Raw genomic sequence first — 19,988 nt, 5'->3', positions numbered from 1 at the left:
CGGCAGCGGACACCCTGACGTGTGAGCTGCACAATTTAAACACAAACACGGCATCACAGGGCAGAATGTCAAATACCTACACGGATACAAGCCTGAAGGGCTGCATATGCTGCTAAACGCTGGAGTTACACAGCTTGTGAACAATTCTGTGAATGTAGATGTTCTGTCTCATCACACTCGTTTAAATTTGGTTATCAGGAAATGAGGAAAAATATTTTTTTGCCTGACCTTTAGAAAATGGATGTGCAAGTGATGTGTACCAATTTATCAGAATTTGGTACCTCATAATTATTATTTTTCTCTGACCATATAGTTTATGATGTCGGTAAAATGTTGATTGAGTAGGCTTGTGGATTTAGCTTTCCATTATTTCTCCAGAGATAGCGTCAACCCGACCAGCAGCAACCATGTTTGGTGATTTGCAGGTTTGAAGATATATAGGCATCTATTAAAAATTTATTAAAATGGGATGAATTTTGCTAAGATGTTTATCCGACATCTGTAATACATATTATCTTTGTTTAAACTTCAGCGGTCCATTTGTTGTTTAGCACAACATTTGCAGAGAGGGGGGTCATGGTTGATGGTGGGCATTCAGAACTGCAGGACTTAGACATTGAAGACCAGGCTTCGCATCCTGAGTCCTGCATGTGGTTATGTTACAGTGTTATTGTGCAGGTCTACAGGTGACAAGTAACGTGGCTTGGCCTTTTCTCTTTACTGTACACTGTAGTGGAAATACACTGGTTGCAACTAAGCTACAATGACATTTCCAACACAAAACTTTGCACACACACCAGTTCAAGACATGACCTAAAGTTTACACTGAGCTCACAGTGCAAGAGAGGCAGCCTCGATAATGAAATGTGACTAAACCACCCATCTGTGCTTTGTGTGTGGGCAGGTGCCTCTGAATGTAATTAGCCAAGTAGTAATGACTTTGCTATATTGTGACTCTGCAGCAGCAACTGTGGTAGCAAGAGAGTGAATGACTCAGAGCTCAAAGGCATAAATAAACGACATAGCAGCTTTGTTCCCTTGTCTAGAATTAAGAACATTAATAATTAAATTGAACAATAAATTAAGGTGGCCCAAGGGTGGGGGTTGGTGGGTAACGGAGAGGAGAGAACAGCAGGCTGCAGAAGGACAAAGAGGGCATTCAATAGCACAAAAAAACAACACAGTGCTCAAAAAAATATGACTAAATAGGAACCTCAAAGCTACATCCAACAAAGGAACACACAAACAAGTTCACATTAAATATGCTGGGCTGAGGCTGCATGGAGATATTATTGGAGAGCTAGTCATTTGTGCCTTGGATGTAAAAGAGGTTTATAGAAAAAGTGGAAAAGAAAACACATGGATGGCAAGTTAGAGGTCTGCACTGAAAAACCCAGTGAGTTGGGTGGTAAGTCACGGTGAGGGTGGTCCAGTGAGTCTAATGAAGGGGTACCAGATAAAAAAAATTAAAATTAAGACAAAAAGCAAGCTCCCACGATCATGTACTCAAAGACTGCGTATCTGTCTTTGTGGTCGCAGATGCTGAAACAGACCCAGAGGAGCAGTGACCTTGGCATTGTTTATTCTAGCAGAGGCCTTCAAAGACACCGGGCGCAGCCAGTGCCAGCAACTTTACCTCAGTCTCCATGGAGATGGTGTACTCTTGACTGGGAACTTTCCAGGATCATTCATTACCAGATGAGGTAGTGGGTTCTACCTCGCTGCCTCGCTCTATTTGCTTCCATTCCACTCATGGATCCGCAGAAGTACAAGAGAGAGAGAGAGAGAGAGACACAAACAGAACAAGAGAGGGGAGTGTAAAGAGGGTGAGACAAAAAAGAATGAAAAAAATAGCTTAAATGAAACTGCAAGTCACAGAAGGAGACCGGAGGAATGGACTGCAAATGAGAGAGAGAGAGAGAGAGAGAGAGAGAGAGAGAGAGAGAGAGAGAGAGAGAGAGAGAGAGGTGAGAATATAGAGGGAGGAAACCAGGGAGAGAGAAAGGTTAACCGACAAAAGGATGAAGATGAGGAATGACTAAAGGGGATGTTTCTTAAATGTCGTCCATCCACAGAGCTCCATGGCGGTAATGGTCTGTTTGGAGAGAAGGAGAGGACAGCAGAGGGATGGAGTGGGACGGTGAACTGAGGGTCAAGAAGCTATACTTATCTTATTTGGATTTTGGATGCCCAGCTCATACTAAAATCATTAAAACATAATGACAGAAAATTAATTTTGCTTTTGTGTTTCGAGTGTTCAAAGAATCCAGCTTATAACATCTGCTAATGACTTCTCATATCTTTCACACTTCTCTAAAATCAAACTCTTCACAAACACACCAGAAACTGAAATGCACACCAACTCTACAAAGAATACTGCACAGTCGAGATGTGCGGCTCACCAAATGAAAGGCTGAGGAGTGAGAGGCCTTGAAAAACAGAAGGGAAGACGATGAAGGCGAGAGGCCGGACAGAGACTTGGCCGCTGACACAGACCAACAGCATTAAGTGAGTCAGACTAATGGAGCAGAAAATAGAAGAATCATGAGCCTCTTATCTCTCCACTAATCACAGCAAAACTAAAAGGGAGATAACGGGGAGGAAAAGAGATGGAGTGAAAGAAAAGGGAGAGCATAGAAGAGCTTGAGGGTTTCTATAATCTTCATCCTTTCCCAATCACAACCAAGACCCCTTCTTACTGTTATCAGCATTCCTAAGTACTTCCCATCATTAGCAAGCTAGCTCCTTTTGCTATGCTATCATTCTCCTGGGCAACTCTCTATCTGCAATCTAGTCAGACAGCTCTGTTTAGCGTGTCCAGCCTTACAGGGCCAACATTCCTTCCCCTCCTCATGCCCACCAGTACCCTGGACTCCAGTTTGGTTTTGATCTATTTTTGGCCCCTCCGCTGCCTCTCCTCTCATCAGTTCTTCTCATCTCATCGTTGCTCGGCGGCCTCTGCAGAATCCTAATGAGCAGAGAAAACTTGTAATTCTTCTCTCAGTGCCCCCAGCAAGCATGCTCTCTTATCTTAAATCTACATCGCCACTGAGCTTCAGCATACGTGGAACCATCAGGCACACCTACAGCGAGCAGCTCTTCATTTTGTGGAGCTGTTAACATCTTAAAAAGGGCCGGCGCAGACTTGTGCTGGGGTGTGGGCATATCGTGATCATGTGGCTGTGATAACTGTGGGGCAGGATTGGAGGCAAATGCTTAGAAAATGACTTTAATCCTTAAAGCAAGGCTCTGATCTAGGGCAGCGAGGCAAAGCCCTCGCCAGCCTAGAAAGAGTGTAAAGCTTTGAGCAGAGAGTTTAGAGAGTCTACAAGGTTGTGCCATTATGGGGTTATTTCATGTGGTGATCTGTCTAGTAACATTATACTTACAATCAAAACATATCGTAGATAATCTATATCTAAATCTAATAGGAGGGGGTGGCTTCAAGAACCTACAGTAGGTTTCAGAAAAACATTTCATTGAACATTTATATATTCAAAAAATATTTAAACAACATAAACTATTAAACAATGATAAAGCTAACAGAATAAAAAAAAAATGAGCATCAGCAGCACTAAACTGTAGTTGTAAAACCATCCTCCAGTGTTATAACATGACATGAGAGAAGCAGCAGGAATAACAAACACAAAGGTTTATTTCTTGTCACAGCTTCGAGAAAGGAAAATTGGACATCTTGCCTGTGCTGTTTGCACTGCATGATCACCATTCAATTTTCTCTTTAATAGCCATGGGGCCATTTCTCATAACTACACCATATTTACCGTCCATCCAATGAACAGCTCCATATCTCTAAATTTACCAGCAGGGGCAACACTCAAAAGCATTGACATTTAAAGTGGACAATGCATTAGATTTATTCAAACTCTCTCATGTTTCATCTTTTCTTGAGGCAGACTTTTATTACAATGATGCTTCAATTTGTCAGAATTGTCAATATAGAAAAAGGATTGTATTGAGATAGCTCCATCTGAATCCTACACATTGAGTCACACTAGGAAGCCCAAATTTTGGTGAACATACCAAAACTATTTATCATTTAACAAAAAGTACTGAGGTTTGATACCAAGCCTCAGTGATGCACAACAAACTGAATTCACTCCAACCTAGAAACACTCGGACAAAACTTCAAAGATCATCTTGTGTCAGGTCAACATGTATCAAAACAATAAATGCAGGACAACCACATTTAAAATCGGTTCGTCACTTAACATGTGTGTAGTCTTTTTGTGTGAGCGGAACATTTTTCTGTTCTGACCAGGTCTAGAAATAGGAGAATCTATTGCCCAAGGGGGTAACTTAACATTGATTTATCCTGCAATACCCGCTTTTGAAATTGATTCTTGATGCAATAATTCAACTATCTATAAAAATACTTTGATTTAGAATTTTCTTCAGAAACTCCAAACCACATTGACAATGGCACTGTGTGTGCAGCAGATGTACTAAACAGCAAGAACTCTAAGAGGCAGACAATCAATGAATCAATGACACACTTTGGCATCACGGTGTGGGGCATAAGCCTGAGAATAGTTCTCTGACACCCTGAGAAGCAGAGCAATATCTGAGAGCTAAGCCTAATGTAAGTCAATTGTGTGTGTGGGGAGACAGACACTGCAAAGGCTCGCACATCACTCCTGACAAAGATCGATCGTCTGTGAGGCAATAGACTTTATTCCTCCTCACAAACCGTTTCACCCGTCACGGAGAGCCGCCTATCCATCCGTCCTCTCAGGTCGGATATGCAAAGGGGAAAACATTGATCGCATTACAAACTGCAGAATTATAGGATATTATAAAGTTGAGGGTTTTGGCGATCCATCAGTGGATTTTGGAGCATCCAAAGTTTGTGTCAATAGTCTGATTACGAATTGTGGAATGAGAGCCAAGATGTTGTTTGGTGATCTAAAAAGATTTAAACTCTAATATAAGCAGCTTAGTGTGTTGGATCCAGATAGGCGCAGACATCAATCTCTGGGATATTCTTGCAATAACAAGACATAATAGGAGGGAACATAGAGACAGGCACATACCTTCAACATGTTACTATGCAGTCTAAAGCTACTCTTTTATTATAACAACAGGACAATTTTTTACTGTGATTAAGAATGCAGTGGTAGTTTTGGGATGAAAACATCCCTCAAGGCATTAGGACTTCTCTACAGCAGTTAACTACTCATGAACTGATGGGTACATTTATGGTCTGACAGCTATGAACTCATCAACTCCTTTCAGTTTCAATTGGGAAGGTAAAGATAACTATCTCTAGGCATCTCCATCAGAACTAGATATGACAAGATTATCGTTCAACGTGGTAATGGTTGGCCAGGTTAATGGCCATACATGTACAACCCCTGTTTGTTAGCTTTCCAGTGGTCAGAAAGCCATACTGATATGTTTACTTTTGAGGGAGATAAATGTATCTTTAGGTGGGATGGTGTCCAATATGAGTCCAACTTTGAGGCCCCCTGTCTCCTGAATGTTTGTCATTCTGTTAATCAAGCCACTATCTATTATAGATACTCATGTAGGTTAAGATGTAGGGAAAGTTTCACTCAAATCAAAAGAGGTGAGGTCAGAAAGTGATGAATATTCCCCAGCTGTCAAACCAAACACTTCTCTTGCCAGAGGAGTAAGACCCAGAAGGTTAGGAGTAACTGACACAGGGGGAAGCATCTCGCTCTCCCTCTCAACTTCATTTTGAACTCTGGCTGAACTCTCCTTGTTTGGATGGGAAATACATACAAAGCCTCTTCGCTCGAGAGAGATGGAGTGCCATGAGTACTTCTAGACTGACAGCAGCTGGCGGTACCTGTCTCTTTGTTATGTCTCAGATAAGAAGCAACTTCTAAAATACAAATACGATTTGCCACAACATTTTAGAGGCTTCTTCCTGTAGTAAGAGACTTTTTCATGGCTTGATGTTTAAGCAAGTAATGTTCCGCTTTATGAATGTGTCTCTGCAACCAGGGAAATGCAACATTAGGTCAAGTATAGTCTCGCAAAGCAAGGTCTAGGCCATCTCCACAGTGCTGTGTCAGCGCTCAAGCAAGGTCTGGCTCCACGCATTGTAATTCTGGTATTACAGTGCAATTTCTCTCAGGGAGAGAAAAAAAAAAGCTCTGGCTTGTTTGTATTTCTTTAAACCAATTATAATCTTCTTAGGTGGCACAAAGCACAGGATGCAGCAAACGGTGCCCTTGCAAAATAGATGAGAATGCCACCTGAGATATGCCGCCAATGGAAGACAACAGGTGAGTCCAAAAACCTAGAAAAGTCAATTGTTATTATTCATTTTCATATAAATACAGGTACATACAGGATATTTGATATCTGCATTTAACCCATCCTAAGAATTTAGGAGCAGTGAGCGGCTGTAAAGAGTAGCAACTTGGGGTTCAGTGTCTTGCTAAAGGACACTCTGACATGCAAACAGTAGGAGCCGGGGATCAAACTGCCATGAAAAATAGAAGGTTCGGGGCTTCCTTTGAGTGACTGCTTACAAAAGAAACATTTGGTAGAGTGACTCTTCTGCTCCTTTTTCCCCTGCCCATTGATCAGGCATCTGCCTAGCTTCCTACTGATAAAGATTCAATGGGCCTTAAATCAGGCACGGTGACGCATCGAACACTTTCTAATGACTAGGACATCACATCCTCAGTTGGAGGTCATGTGGTCCACAGATAAGGGTCATGTGGGCTCAATAATGCATCGATCCTAAACCAACACCCTTGCTTGTTGAGTCTGGGAGGCCATTCACATTGCATGCATCACGATACGCTGCCTCGGACCAGCACTTCAGATAATCAATGGCAGTTGAATATAATTAACATTGCAAAGAGATGGCCGATTGCTTTCAAAATGTCATCTAATGTCTTTTTACTCACCGTTTAATGTTTTCATTACAGAATAAAATGACAGCAAACTACAGAGTCGGTGATTGCACTATTATCCCGATCAATAAAATGAAAGACGATGACATGACAGATCCTTAAGTGGGTAAAGGCAAATACAGTTCTCCATTTGTCGACATGACTACTAAGACCCAGCCTTTGTTTGACATGAAAAGGTTAGTCTTTGCAACTCAGGAGAAACATTTGTGTTAATTCCCACTTTTCTGAGGAGAAATCAACTGCGAGAAATCGGTAACTGCTTTACTTTAGTGTAAATGAGAAATTTAGCTTCAGTTCGCTAATGGAGGTCTGATGTAATGATGCAATATACTCATTGCACACCTGCAATTTAATTGGCTGTTAGCCACCTGTTTTTACTGGTATGATAAGTGAACTTTAATTCTTGATTGCCTGGTAATAACTGAGCCATAAGTGAGAGTCTCAGTTTTTTTTTTACAAGTAAAGTTCACATTTGAGAATCATCCGAGCAGGGTCTGAAATTAAGTTGTTTCCTCACCTGCCGGTGTGGCAGGTCACTGAACGTTTCAGCCATTCCATTTTCTTTGTTTGCCACTTCTGAAATCTATGTAGAATGCTTTAGAATTGTAAACAGTCGTACCAGACAGCAAAAATATGGAATGTATCGTGTAACCTTAATCCTTGACTATTTCTAACATAGGAATTGCTTTTTTTGATTTAAATATATATTTATATTATCTCCCATGCTGGCATTTGACCCAAAATTCTTTCCTGCTGCAGCCAACATTTACCCTGTATTTGTCAGGTGGCAGAACCCTCTGCTTCCGAAGAACCTTTCTTAGAAGAAATCTTACATAAAATAATAATAAAAAAAGGGAATTTACAAAAGAATAGAGTAGAAATACGTATTTTAGCTTTGACCCGCTTGCATGTCGGCATGAAATGAAAGTTTTCAGCATATACAATTTAATAACAGCATAACACTAATTATACTGCATCCAATTTAGGCAATTTGGTGTTTCCAATTTACTATGACAAGCATGTTTCTATAGTAATGTAGTAAAGATAACACTTCCACTACTTTCAGGCAACGCCGTTATTCTGATGGAAAAAACACTGCAGCTAACCTGACACTGCAAGAAATTCTGTGGGTACAAATGCATCAGCAGATAAAATATGACTTTCAAGTCATTCTTCCTACTAGGTAACAGGAGCAGAAAGGCGTGTCTGTGACATGTGAAAAAACTAATGAGGTGGAGGATGAAAAGTATCCCCAGACAGACACTGTGTACGTGAGAAAAAAGCACCCTCGGCAGTATTTTTTTTTGGCCTTGTTGTAAAAGGGCAGGTCTTCTCTCTCTCTCTCTACTCTCTCATAAACACATACAGAGATCACTTATTGTTCTGTGTATGTGTGTACCCGTCTGTTTACGTCCATTAGCATAAGTAATGCTTCCTCTCCTTCAGCATGTTGCCAGGATTGTGATGACACACACATCTGGTCTCCACCACCCTCACCCCTCCCGCTCTCTACCCACTCCGCCCACAGTGCCAGTCCTCTTCATATGTCAGCCTCTCACTGGCACTGGCCTCGCTATCCACCGGTGGCTTTATCCAATTTGTCAGGGTTGGCATACGCATGGCTCAAGATGCCTCCGTCTCTCTCCTCCATCACACGTCCCGTCCCCATCACGGGGCTCTGAGGCGGCCCCGTCTGTGCCAGTGGGCATTACAGTACCTGATCACGGGGCCCACCTGCCTCCACTGTGACACCCAGGCTTGCCCAATCTGCCTCTCCAACCCAGCAGGCACCAGCTGGCTGGACAGCCTGCATGCTGATAGATGGACCATTGTGGGCTGAATGATAACTCATACTCACAACCGCCAGGCCTGACTAACGGACTTGAACAAACGGCATTATGTTTGTGTATGTTGATTGTTGATGTGATAATTAGAAGGCAAAACGAGAGGTAAGACAACAAGGAATAGATAAGGAAGAAAAGCGGCTTTGTGAATCTCTGCCTTAGCCAATTTATGTTTTTTGTCAATATTTGGTATCTTCTAAACAAAGAACATATTGCATTATGGGTACACTCCTGGGATCTCAAAGTAGAAAATGTCCCAAACTTACCTAGACAGCTGTTAGACAAGATAATGAAACAGTGAAGGCACTCTCTTCTTAGTCATGCCACATCTCGTTTCAACAAAACTAAGTAAAGCAATCACTAACTTTCTCTAGGCATTTGTTATCGCCTTTGTTACTTTAACTCAGCTAGCTAAAGCAAATTGTATAGCCTGCTAGTGATCAAACCTTGTGTTGCATAGCAATAACAATGATGATGCAATGCGTCTGCACTCACTGACCTCTGGCTCTCTGTCAGTAACACCGACAGCAGTATGTTTGGTTTAAGTGCAGGTGTCCAATGTGATCACAGCCAAAGAAAAATCTACAAAAATCTGGCCTAAAGTATGAACAAGAAAGTGCTACCAGACAACTGCAATCCCAAAAGCTCTCTTGTAACAATGACAGGACTTCAAGCCAAAGCCACCCTAAAGCCAACCTGTCTAGTGCCTATATTAAAGGAAGTGCATCAACAGAGGACGGAACTGTTATTGCTATACCTCAATAGTGAACGTATTTAGACTCAACAACCATCAACAAGATTTCAGGGCTTCATTCCAAGCAGCATGTCAAGTACAAATTGTGGGAGGTTGAGGGGAGTGTTTACAACTTGAATAGCTATGTTAGTGTCTGCTGTACATCAGTACCTCTACACTCCCACTGATCCTTGTCTTTAAACATTGATCGTCATTGGTTTAGCCTAAGAACATAACAGCCTGTGCCCTTATCCAAGAGGGATGTAGCAATTTCAGGTCAATGTTCCTGAAATATTTTGAAAACACCCTAGCAGCTCCCTTGACTGGTCCTTGTGAGCTGGTGGAAGCCGTTTGACACATGAGTGAAGGCTATACAGAATCACTGATCCGAAGGCCCACTCTATTTGCTGGCTCCTAAACGGTTGCATTGGGATGTGCGCAAAGCGAAATCCGACCCAGGACCAGTACATATGTTTGAAAATTCTCCGAGGCGAGGCAATGCCTCTGCAGAGCTATGCAGTAATTCTATTCGGCTATACCTACACCCAAAATACCCAAATCATCTTGGGTTGCACACACCATGTACCCCCCGGCTAAGATCTAAAAATAACACTCTGTTGTAGAAGTAGAAGAAGATCAACATACTTTCCATGAAAATGAATAAACAGTTTAATTATTTAATGTACGGTACAGTGATGTACTGTGCTGTAAATGGAACATTTATATTTCATGCTTAGTATTGTTTCTTTTGATGTCCCACTGGGATAAGAGAATTATTAAGCCAAACAATCAAATAAAGTCCTTTTGTGAACACTCTACTGTGAGACCTGCAGAGAAATAAAGTGTAAGGATGACGTCAAGAGTTACACCATCTCCACAGAGTGCTGCAGCTCTTTGTAACGATCAAACACCACAGCATCGGCCTCACAGAGAACGGAACAGAGGACAGAAATAGGCAAAAACTCACAACATTTCAATCTACCACTTCCAGAAATGTGAGATGAACAGAGATAATGTCATGTCATGTCATCATTGCTACTGCCACAGCCGATCGTCTCACTGCACCTCATTGTGAATAATTGCCGACAAAATCATAGGAAGCCTCAAAGAGGACCCCCTCCTCCGCGGTCCCCGTCACATCAAATCATTCAAAAACCACTGGGGGGCTCCGAGCCTGACTTTCCTCATCTCCTATCTCGGGCTATTAGGAGGCATTCTCTGGGGCAACATAGCAGACCTATCAGCTTCCACTGTGCAGATGTAACTGCAGTACAGACATGCATAGATACAGCTGCTCTTATTTCTCATTACATTTCCTTTATATTCACTGGATCACTGGCAACGATACGGTTACGAATGATTCTCGCCCAACATTTTCTGGAGGAACAAGTTTGTTCTGATATGAGCTGGGCCCTGTGGCAAGACATGAGATGAAGGCCATCTGGAGACTAATGGGGGTCTTGGTGGATGCAGTATAAAAACAATGGTGCCCACCACCCACCATCACCCACTAATGAAGCTTTCCATCAAATAAATGAGAGTTTTAATCATTGTTAACAGTAGTCTATCCACGTGGTGCAGAATCCATTACACTGGACTATCACCTTCATGGAGCTACAGAATATAGCGGATCTCTCTGAAACGTCTGTCTGTTGGAAAAGTACAATTTATGGTGTGCTAAAGCACTTTGTCCACTCTCTCTCGCCCTCTACTTCCACAGTTTTGCATGAAACAGCTCAGCATTTGCACTTCATGCCATGTGAATATGTGCAATGTCACCGATTACCAAACACACTCGCCATCTGCCGCCGTGCGTGAGAGTGCTGTTAGCATCAGTTTTCAGGAAAAGCAGGCTGAAGGACAGAGGGCAACAGTGATTTACATACCCGAGAGCCACTCAAACTCATTAATGCAAACTGTGACTAACCCAAAACACCAAATATGCACTACAGACCTGACCTACCCAAATGCTATGAAGGGCATCAAATTGTCTATTCAGGTAGAGAATATATAATATGTGTGTGTGGTGGTAGGGGTGCAAGTATTAGAATTGAAGTGTCAAACAAACCCACTGCTAGTGTGTCAAGGCCTGTTGGTAGCTGACTGTCTGGAAAACACACTCCCCCTCTGCTCAATAACTTATGACAAGGCCAGCGAGAGGTGTGTGTGTGTGTGTGTGTGTGTGTGTGTGTGTGTGTGTGTGTGTGTGTGCGTGCGTGCCTGTGGCAGCACTGTGAATACACACCCAGGATATGGTGAACGCACACAAAAGAGGCAGCCCGTGACGTATTAACATTATGCTACGTGGTAATCACTCCAATTCACAAGTTTCTCACACTCACTTGATGACTACGTAAATGAATGACCTTTAAGCATATGGTTACAGACTAACATCACTCATCATTAACATGCTTTATAGGCAAGTAATTACTGCCTTCAACCACATGTTCAGGTTTCAGCCTTATTAATTATACCGACACGGGTCGTTCCATTTGATATACAACCTTATGTGGGTGGCAATTGCTTCTAAACTTGGGATTCATTAGGAAAGTTACTGCAGTCGATGCCAGCAGAGGAGCTAAAATGAAGTTTGCCAAAGGCAATTGTGGCATTCGCAATTTTTGTTGCACTTTTCAAGACTGCTTTGATGAGTAACCATCTGTTGGGTAACTTAGTCGAATAAATGTCCATAAAACGTGATGTCCATAAACAGGAAACCTGAAGAGGACTATCATTTTGCCTCATACAAATCATTAAGTCTCTCATTGCCATTGACAGAGAGGGACTCAAAAGCCATCTACAAAAAACACTAACGAGATTTGGTGCCTTTTTCACAGCTTGAGATAATTCATTGCAGCCTTTTATGACTGCATTAGCCCCGTTATATCTTTCCTGTCTTTTTGTTTCTTTGTTTTTCAGTCACCAGCTGGCATTTTACACCAAATGCCTCTGAGTGACAGCAGCTTTACACCTATCCCTCTTCATCAAATCAATGTGAGAGGGGAGTGTAAAAGGGTATGAAGGTAATGACATGTTTCAAAATATCAGGTTTTCCAGACGTTGTCTTAGCAGACAAAAGACAGCCAAAAATGCAATTCCTGGCAAAACCTGTAATCTATGTGAAGTCATTCTACACGTCAAAGACTCTGCTGGGATTTTGACAGGACAACAACTTAACCATAAAAAGAAGACAATGGTGGAAATGATAGTTTTGCCCTGGGACTTCATGCGGCAAAGGCAGTGATCAAATGTTCAGTGCTTTGGCATCTGGAGATGTGTTTAGAAATTTAAGCCAAAAATAAAAGCATGAAAATGAAACGCACAGCACAGCATGAATCCCCAAAATGTTGCCCTGTGTTTTCATGCATCAATTGTTTGAGGTAGCCATATAATATTATATTTCCAGGGCTATTGGTATGTATTCATAAACCCGAGTGCAGTATAATGTAAAATCACTCAAATGGTACTCTTAAGAGAGAGGTGACATTTGAAGCTAGACTGGAAAAATCCATACTAAAGACTGCTTTTTGCAGACATTATCCTAATTGAAGAGGGTAGAACATTATGTGAGAGCCTGTTGACATTTTCCAATAGCTGAAATATAAGTGTCTTTCCAAAGTCTTTATTTCATATATTTCAGTTAGGAATTAACGTAGAGTTTAAAACGGTTGTGCCTTTGAGAATCTGCATTTTTATTTATTTTATATTAACTTGGAAATTAAATGTTAAAAACAGTTTAGCAGATAGATAGTAGCACTGGGCTGACATACAGTAGGTGTTTAAATTGAATTGCAATCACAGAACGAAGCAATTCCACTGAAATGCCATTTTTATCTGAGGAGTAAATATCAAGGAAGCCGATGCTTGGAACAGGCAGTGTTTGCGTTTTTGTTCTGCAGCAAGTAAAGCAGAGGGTCACTGGACATTTCTGTAACAGTTTCCAACTGTCTGGTACTGCAGAGAGGAGGCAGATATTTGCTGCTCCTCTCCTGTTCTAAGATGCAAATGGGTTCTGACACAGCTGGTGGAGAATAATATAGCCTCTCACTTTCACTTTCAAAGCCCTGTATTGATGAATGGCCGGCCATCACAATACTGCATTGACCTGGAGACTGCCGGTGGGGCCAGTATGAGAGAGGTGTGGGCTGTCCTACCTTAAGGAGCTTGTGGAATAGAGGTTAAACCAAATTATAACACCCAATACGTCATGCTGTGCAGATGCTCGTCTAGAGAACTGGCACCTTTTTCAATCCAGTTCAAGCTTTGGTTATTAGTATTAAAAGCATGAGTAGTCTTGTCATGTCTACTTTGTTCTTCTCTTCACCTCTAATGGAGCTACTTTTTAAGCAAATAGCCTCCCGATATTCTTAATCCTTTTTAATATCTAGTGTCAATGACCAAGGAGGCTTTTCGGGAACAGAATAACAGAGCAACACACAACTGTAGTCTCAGTAGCATTTTAACACGCAGAGCTTGTCTGTTCATTAATGATGCATAGAAACAGCAAATCCTCCATGCTAAATGATATAATAGGCCTAACTCATTCTTGATTTCCTGGATAACCCCTCCTTGAAGATTAATATATTTCTGTACTTTTAATTATCACAAGGATAAAATCTGTCTTTAACTCAAATGATTACCCAGACATCGTGGAAAACTTTTTGATGAGGTTCAGATAGAAATGTATGCCCTTTATGCTGAGGCAGTAATATAGTGGCAGTCAATAAGCCTGTGAATGCTTGACCAGCCACGCTTAGCTCAAATACTCTCACTCTACAAGAATGGATGAGTTATTAAATGCAATAGAACTGACCTTCTCTCATAACCTTTGAATGCTGAATAAATAAACAGTATCAGCCCTCAAGAGAGGTGGTAAGAATACAATCAGCTGCAGAAATTTTTTTAATGCTTTATCCAAAAACTTACACTAACAGTATCAGCATATTTTCACATTCAGACCCAAAGTAAGCTCTGGAGAAGTCAGTGACATTCTGCAAAGTATGGAAAAGCGGAAGTGCTAAGTAAACAAAGTTGCTAACCCTGAGAGAATTATATCAAGTAGAACAATTTACACTGCCCGCTTCCACTCGTCACTGTTTTTCTGGGGAAATAGCAAGATAATAATAATGCTATATAATATTTCCTTCTATAATTTTTTTGTCTGTATCAGGGCATCTTATTAGGCAAGAAGGCGATAAAGATGATTTATTGAAGCTAACAGGTTATGTATGCTAAGTAGTTAACATTTATAAGCTAGCACGCTAAATTACCAAACTTTTTAGCTCCTGCTAGTCTTGTTCTCACCATGAGTCAGTTTACCCCAATTTTTCCAGTTGATTCGGCATTAAACTAAACATTTGTCATGATGATGTGCAGAAATACAGGGTGGAATTTTAACAGTAGTTAACACAGTAGCTATTGTAGCTAGTAGGCAAATGACACCAACAGCATGATAAACTCAAATTTAATTGAAACGAATGAGAACATAACATTTGATTTGTATCTAGTTACTTGTATTTTCATGTATACCGAGCAATGCTTCAAAGCAGTGACTAAACAGCTGGATCACGTCATGACAACTGAGCCATCTCCATGACAACAGAGTACATTTAGACTGCTGATAAATACTGTGAGAAGCAGCAAAAAGCTCTGGAAAACTTCTAAGTGCAGCTGGTCAAACGGCTGAGAACTGTGTTTTAGATTTGTCAAAGTGCGTCTGTCTAAAACTGACACTGTGTGGTAACATTCAGTGTAAAATAAAGTAAGTTTTGGTTCAGTGTAGCCACAGGCCTACCTATATTGCATGTATTCTGGGGAGGTCACCATCTCCTACACCACAAAAACTGTATAGAATACGAAGAAAAAAACCAACAGCCCAGAAGTTTGCTCTGTGTTGTTTGTGCCATATTTAATGGGTGGATAGCGTGTGTAATTGAGGTTTGACTATGAGAGTCACACGCAAACTGGAGACTGCAGATAGAAGACTTTTTCCACATATATGCAGCTCTATGAAATCAGCTGTTGGGAACATTTCATTCTAAATCTGCAATTTGAATAAAAAGCTTTATGTCCACTACAATCATTACTGAAAACTTGAAACTCAAATGATATATGGCAGCACTAGAATGGGCTCCTCATTCATTCTTTCAAATTTCAGAAAGGAGCTGGACGTGACATTCTCTCCCATACACAAAGAGAAAATGAAAATGGCACGCGCATAAGTTTTGAGCCAGTTTTATGGCTGCTCAGCATTTCTCTATAAAAGCAGCCCCAATAGTGCCACAGCAAAGCTAAATGTAGTCCATTAAATTCCAGGGCCAAGCTCATGAACTACCACATGAGGATAGTAGTGAGCTCAGAGGACAGACAAGGTGTAAAATGTTTGACAGAGAAAGAGATGTGGAGGCTGGATATTGTGTGTGTTTTAAAAACAACTGTGCGCATATTCCTCTCCATGGACCACCAGTGAAAGATAATACATGAAGCACTGTCATTTATTTATTATAATGTTTGCACTCGCTGGGACAAATGTAACATGCAAATGAAAACCCCCAGGCAATAGAAATGCAATTAAGGTAAGCTAGCCTGCTAGCAAGGTTAGTGCCGCTGGTAGTGAAGTGCCAGGTAGCACCCCCAGCACAGCTTCCCTCAGGACTCCCACTCTGCCGGCTGTGCGAGAAACCAGCGACCCTTAGCACACACCTCCCTTCCCAACACAGCCACTGGTAATAAATTACCTAATCCCCCTATCCCCAGCTGTTTCTATTATACACCCCGGGCTTGTAAAGAACAGCTAGGAGGAGAGAAAGGGGGTTGAAACAGACAGTGAGTGGTGGGCGTGAAGCGAAGAACAAAAAAAAAAAAGACTTATTGACATAGATACAATGACAGTGGGAAGATATATAGGCCAAACAAAGGCAGGAACCAGCAACCATTACCTTCAGTATGAATAGGACGTGTGTGTGTAACACTTTTGATGTTTGAAAAAAAAAAAGTACTGGAGCACTGTATTTCTGGACAACTATGTCTGACAAATTCCATCTCCAGAGAGATCTACAGACAAGTGTCAGCTTCTTAATGTGTATCACCTCAGAAACATTTTAAGAAAATGGACCAGCTACAATTTATTTTTTCTGCAGTCTCTGTGGTGTGAATGTGGTATTTTTGTGAGTTTTATGAATCTTCCCTAGAGATGAACATGATTCCACCACTGAACATGCACATCTCAGGCATCATTTCAGCGGAGCAGAGAAGCAGCTACAAGGGACAATGACATCAGTGCTCAAACCCTCCCAGAGGAATGCTTGTCGTCACTCACACTGGCACACACACTGCTATGGAAACAGCATGGGAGTGAGCGGCATTGGGGTTAAAGGGATACCGCAAGGCACACGCACACACACGCACACACACACACACACACACACACACACACACACACACACACAAAGAAATAACTGAAAAACAAAGCGACAAGGGCAGTCCATTGAAAACAATGCTGACACATGACCAAACTCTTCTTGACTAGCTGTGTAAGGCAGCCTGTGTTCACATTTTTCTCTTTAAAAAAAACAAACACTACAGAGGTCAAATGAGGACTAAATGACTCTCTGTCATGTGAAGGGAGAGTTAGCTAACACGTTTTTCCTTGTGAATGTGAGAGAGGAAATAGAGCAGACCTTTTACTGAGCTTGATCTCAGAAGTATCTGACAGATATGTGGTTTCAAAGCAGAGTGCTGCCAAAGCCAAGATGGAACGTATCCTATCAGACAGCCCACTGTACCAGCTGACTGCTATGGAAACAGCAAGCGTGTGAGAGTATGTGTGTGCCAGAAGCTGAAAGGACATGACAGTATGGGCACACACAACCACACGGGCTAATGCAGCCACCCGTGCTTATGCATGTACACAAACACACAAAAAACACACATCTGTTACCTATCTACACGTCAAACTCAGTTTACAAAAAGTTGGAAAAGGGCAAACAGAGCAGCTGCAACGCATAGACACACACACACACACACACACACACACAGCGAGGACAGCATTCTACGGACTGGGCAGCCATTCAAACAGCGCTCAGTAACAGTAACCCACGGCAACCCTAAAACCAGCCCCCTTTTCCTTTCCTTCTCAAGAGACACAGATCCATTGCCCAGTTAAAGGAGAACCGAATGAACCGGCAGACAGAGTGCCCGAGAGTGAAAAGAGGTTGTAACTTTACCCACTCTGCCCTTACTGAAGAGCAGCACTACCCCCCCCCCCCCCCTCTTCAAGGTTCAGGAGGTTAATTATTCAACATGAGAGAGGATTTGTTGGAGAACTGAGTGGACACAAGCCACCAGAAAACCCCTCACCTCTTTTGTTCAACTCACCCACTCACTTGCCAACTTTCAAACACGCACTTACTCCCATGGATAGAGGCAACTCACTCTTTCATCCGTTACGCGCCTAAACACACGTGCACACATAGCAAGACAAGACACAGCTGCATCAGAGCGCACACATCCTTCTCCACATGTCCGCGGCTTCCCAAGCACACAGTCTCGATCTACTCTCCGAGCGACTCTTCCTACCGTTATGGTTTTGCTGCAGGGTCTCAAGCATGCTGGCAGAGTCAGTTGCCCCCAGCTCGGCCAGTCTGCGGCTGGTTGCGCTCAGCTCTGACCGCAGGTTGGTCACCTCCTGGCTGGCGGACTGGATGGCCCCATCGATGCGTTGAGCCAACTGCTTGTTGTCATCCATCATTTTCAGGATTTTTGCCTGAGGAGGAGAGGGGAATCCAGACAAGGTGTCATGCTGACAAGTTCTACATCTCCTGTGAAGGAAGCTGTCCTCAAATTAATCCTTCCTCTTTCTCCTTTTTCTGTCTGTACTCGCTCCCTTTTTATAGGAAAGCCAAGTTAAATCCTCAAAGCAGTTTGTCCTTTCCCTTAAAGAGAGGCGTCCACCTCAGGGGAAATGTGTGTCTTTGGAGGCGGTGTATGTGTGGTGTGATTGTGTCAGTGTGAGAGCATGCCTGGGTGTGTGTGTCTGAGAGTTCGGTAACAGCATGAGAATGTGTGTACATGTGTGTGTGTGTGTGTGTGTGTGTGTGTGTGTGTTAGAGAGCCAGCACTGCCCCTGTGAAATGTGCTCCCTGCAGCTGACTGTTGAAAGGACACAGAGCATTGAGAGATGACAAGCACCTTTTTAAATGGACTGTACCATTTGCAGAGAAAGCCGGGGGGAGGGGAGGAGTGAGCTAAACCATAAAAGCACATGGAAGTCAGAGGTCCTCAGCACAGCTGTCTTCGGGAGATAATGCTGTGAGGTTCAGGGATTGTGTGTTTGACTGAACAGACACACAAGACATTTGGCTAAGCCTGTGAACACTGACTTCAGTAAAACACTGCAGCCTTTCCTCTTTTTTTGTCTGTTTGCACTGAATGCACATCCCTCCATGAACTCATTGACAACGGGAAGGAAGTCATTAGTTTGACAAAGAAGCAGTTGTGGAAAAACAACAATAATAGTTATGTAAACAAAGCTGTCTTCACAGTATCACAGCGAGGCATTTTCTCCTGCAAACCAATGACATTTTCTATGCCTTAAAAATTCCATTAAAACGTTACATTTTGATTTCCATTGTAACCACAAGAATGTTAAGGGATTAGTTAGTTGATCAGTCCCAAAAAACAAACCAAAGACAAACATCTGCTTGATCCTGCTTCTCAAAAGGGAGGATTTGCTGCCTTTATGGGTTTTATATAATTGGTAATTAAATATCTTTGGGTATTTTTAGATTTAAATAGGCTCTGAGAAATTGTGTTATGGACTAAATGACTATCAAAAAAATGCATCATGAGATTACTAAATAATGAAAATAATGGTTAGTTGCAGCCCAGATTATATTGATCAAAACCAAAAGGAGGCTCATTATACTAAGAATGTTTGGGGTAGTTCTGTAGATTTATTTTATTTTTTAACCGTAGAGGGGGATTTGAGAGCACATGGAGAACAGAATCTATGCACACTCAAGAGCACACTCAACCACATTTGAGTGCAGAGATTTAAGAATAAAAAAATTATAATTTATAATAGTTTTTAATTATTATTTTCACACCATTATCCATAGAGCTGGTAGAGATTAACTGTCTGGTTAACTTAAAGGACACTGAAGCCACATTTCCACTGAACATGGCACGGCTTTACTCAACTCAACATGCTTGAGAGTTTTCCATGAACAAAAGTTGTAGATAGTACCTGGTCCTTTTTTTTGGTACTACGTCAGTTGAGGTTCCAAGCGAGCTGAACCGACACGTTGGAGTTAAAACACTGCAGCTGACTGGTGAGAGAATCATCACTAGCGCGACATCGGACATCCTTTACAAACCCGGCATTTTCAAATAGCTACAGTAACATCAATTGTTTTATTCACTTGACCCAGATTTTTACAAATGGCAGTCGGTGGAATTTTTTTTGAAATGTACTGTACCAAAAATACAAATTACCAAGAG

At 41.9% G+C, this 19,988-nt stretch overlaps 1 protein-coding gene across 1 annotated transcript in view; it reads right to left on the bottom strand.

Annotated features, from left to right (window-relative positions):
• LOC137889014 (kazrin-like) overlaps positions 1-19,988 on the bottom strand; it is a 200,186-nt gene that overhangs the window by 111,165 nt on the left and 69,033 nt on the right. The window contains exon 3 of the mRNA XM_068732572.1: positions 18,066-18,252. Coding sequence (XP_068588673.1) covers positions 18,066-18,252 — 187 coding nt within the window. The remainder of the gene's footprint in view (positions 1-18,065; positions 18,253-19,988) is intronic.

This window comes from Cebidichthys violaceus, unplaced genomic scaffold, assembly GCF_023349555.1.
Source record: "Cebidichthys violaceus isolate CVI_PGR_0920_01 unplaced genomic scaffold, fCebVio1.0.p SCAF_6, whole genome shotgun sequence".
NCBI classification, from domain to species: domain Eukaryota; kingdom Metazoa; phylum Chordata; class Actinopteri; order Perciformes; family Stichaeidae; genus Cebidichthys; species Cebidichthys violaceus.
Note: the sequence above shows the minus strand (reverse complement) of the source record. Positions and strands in the feature narration are given on the sequence as shown.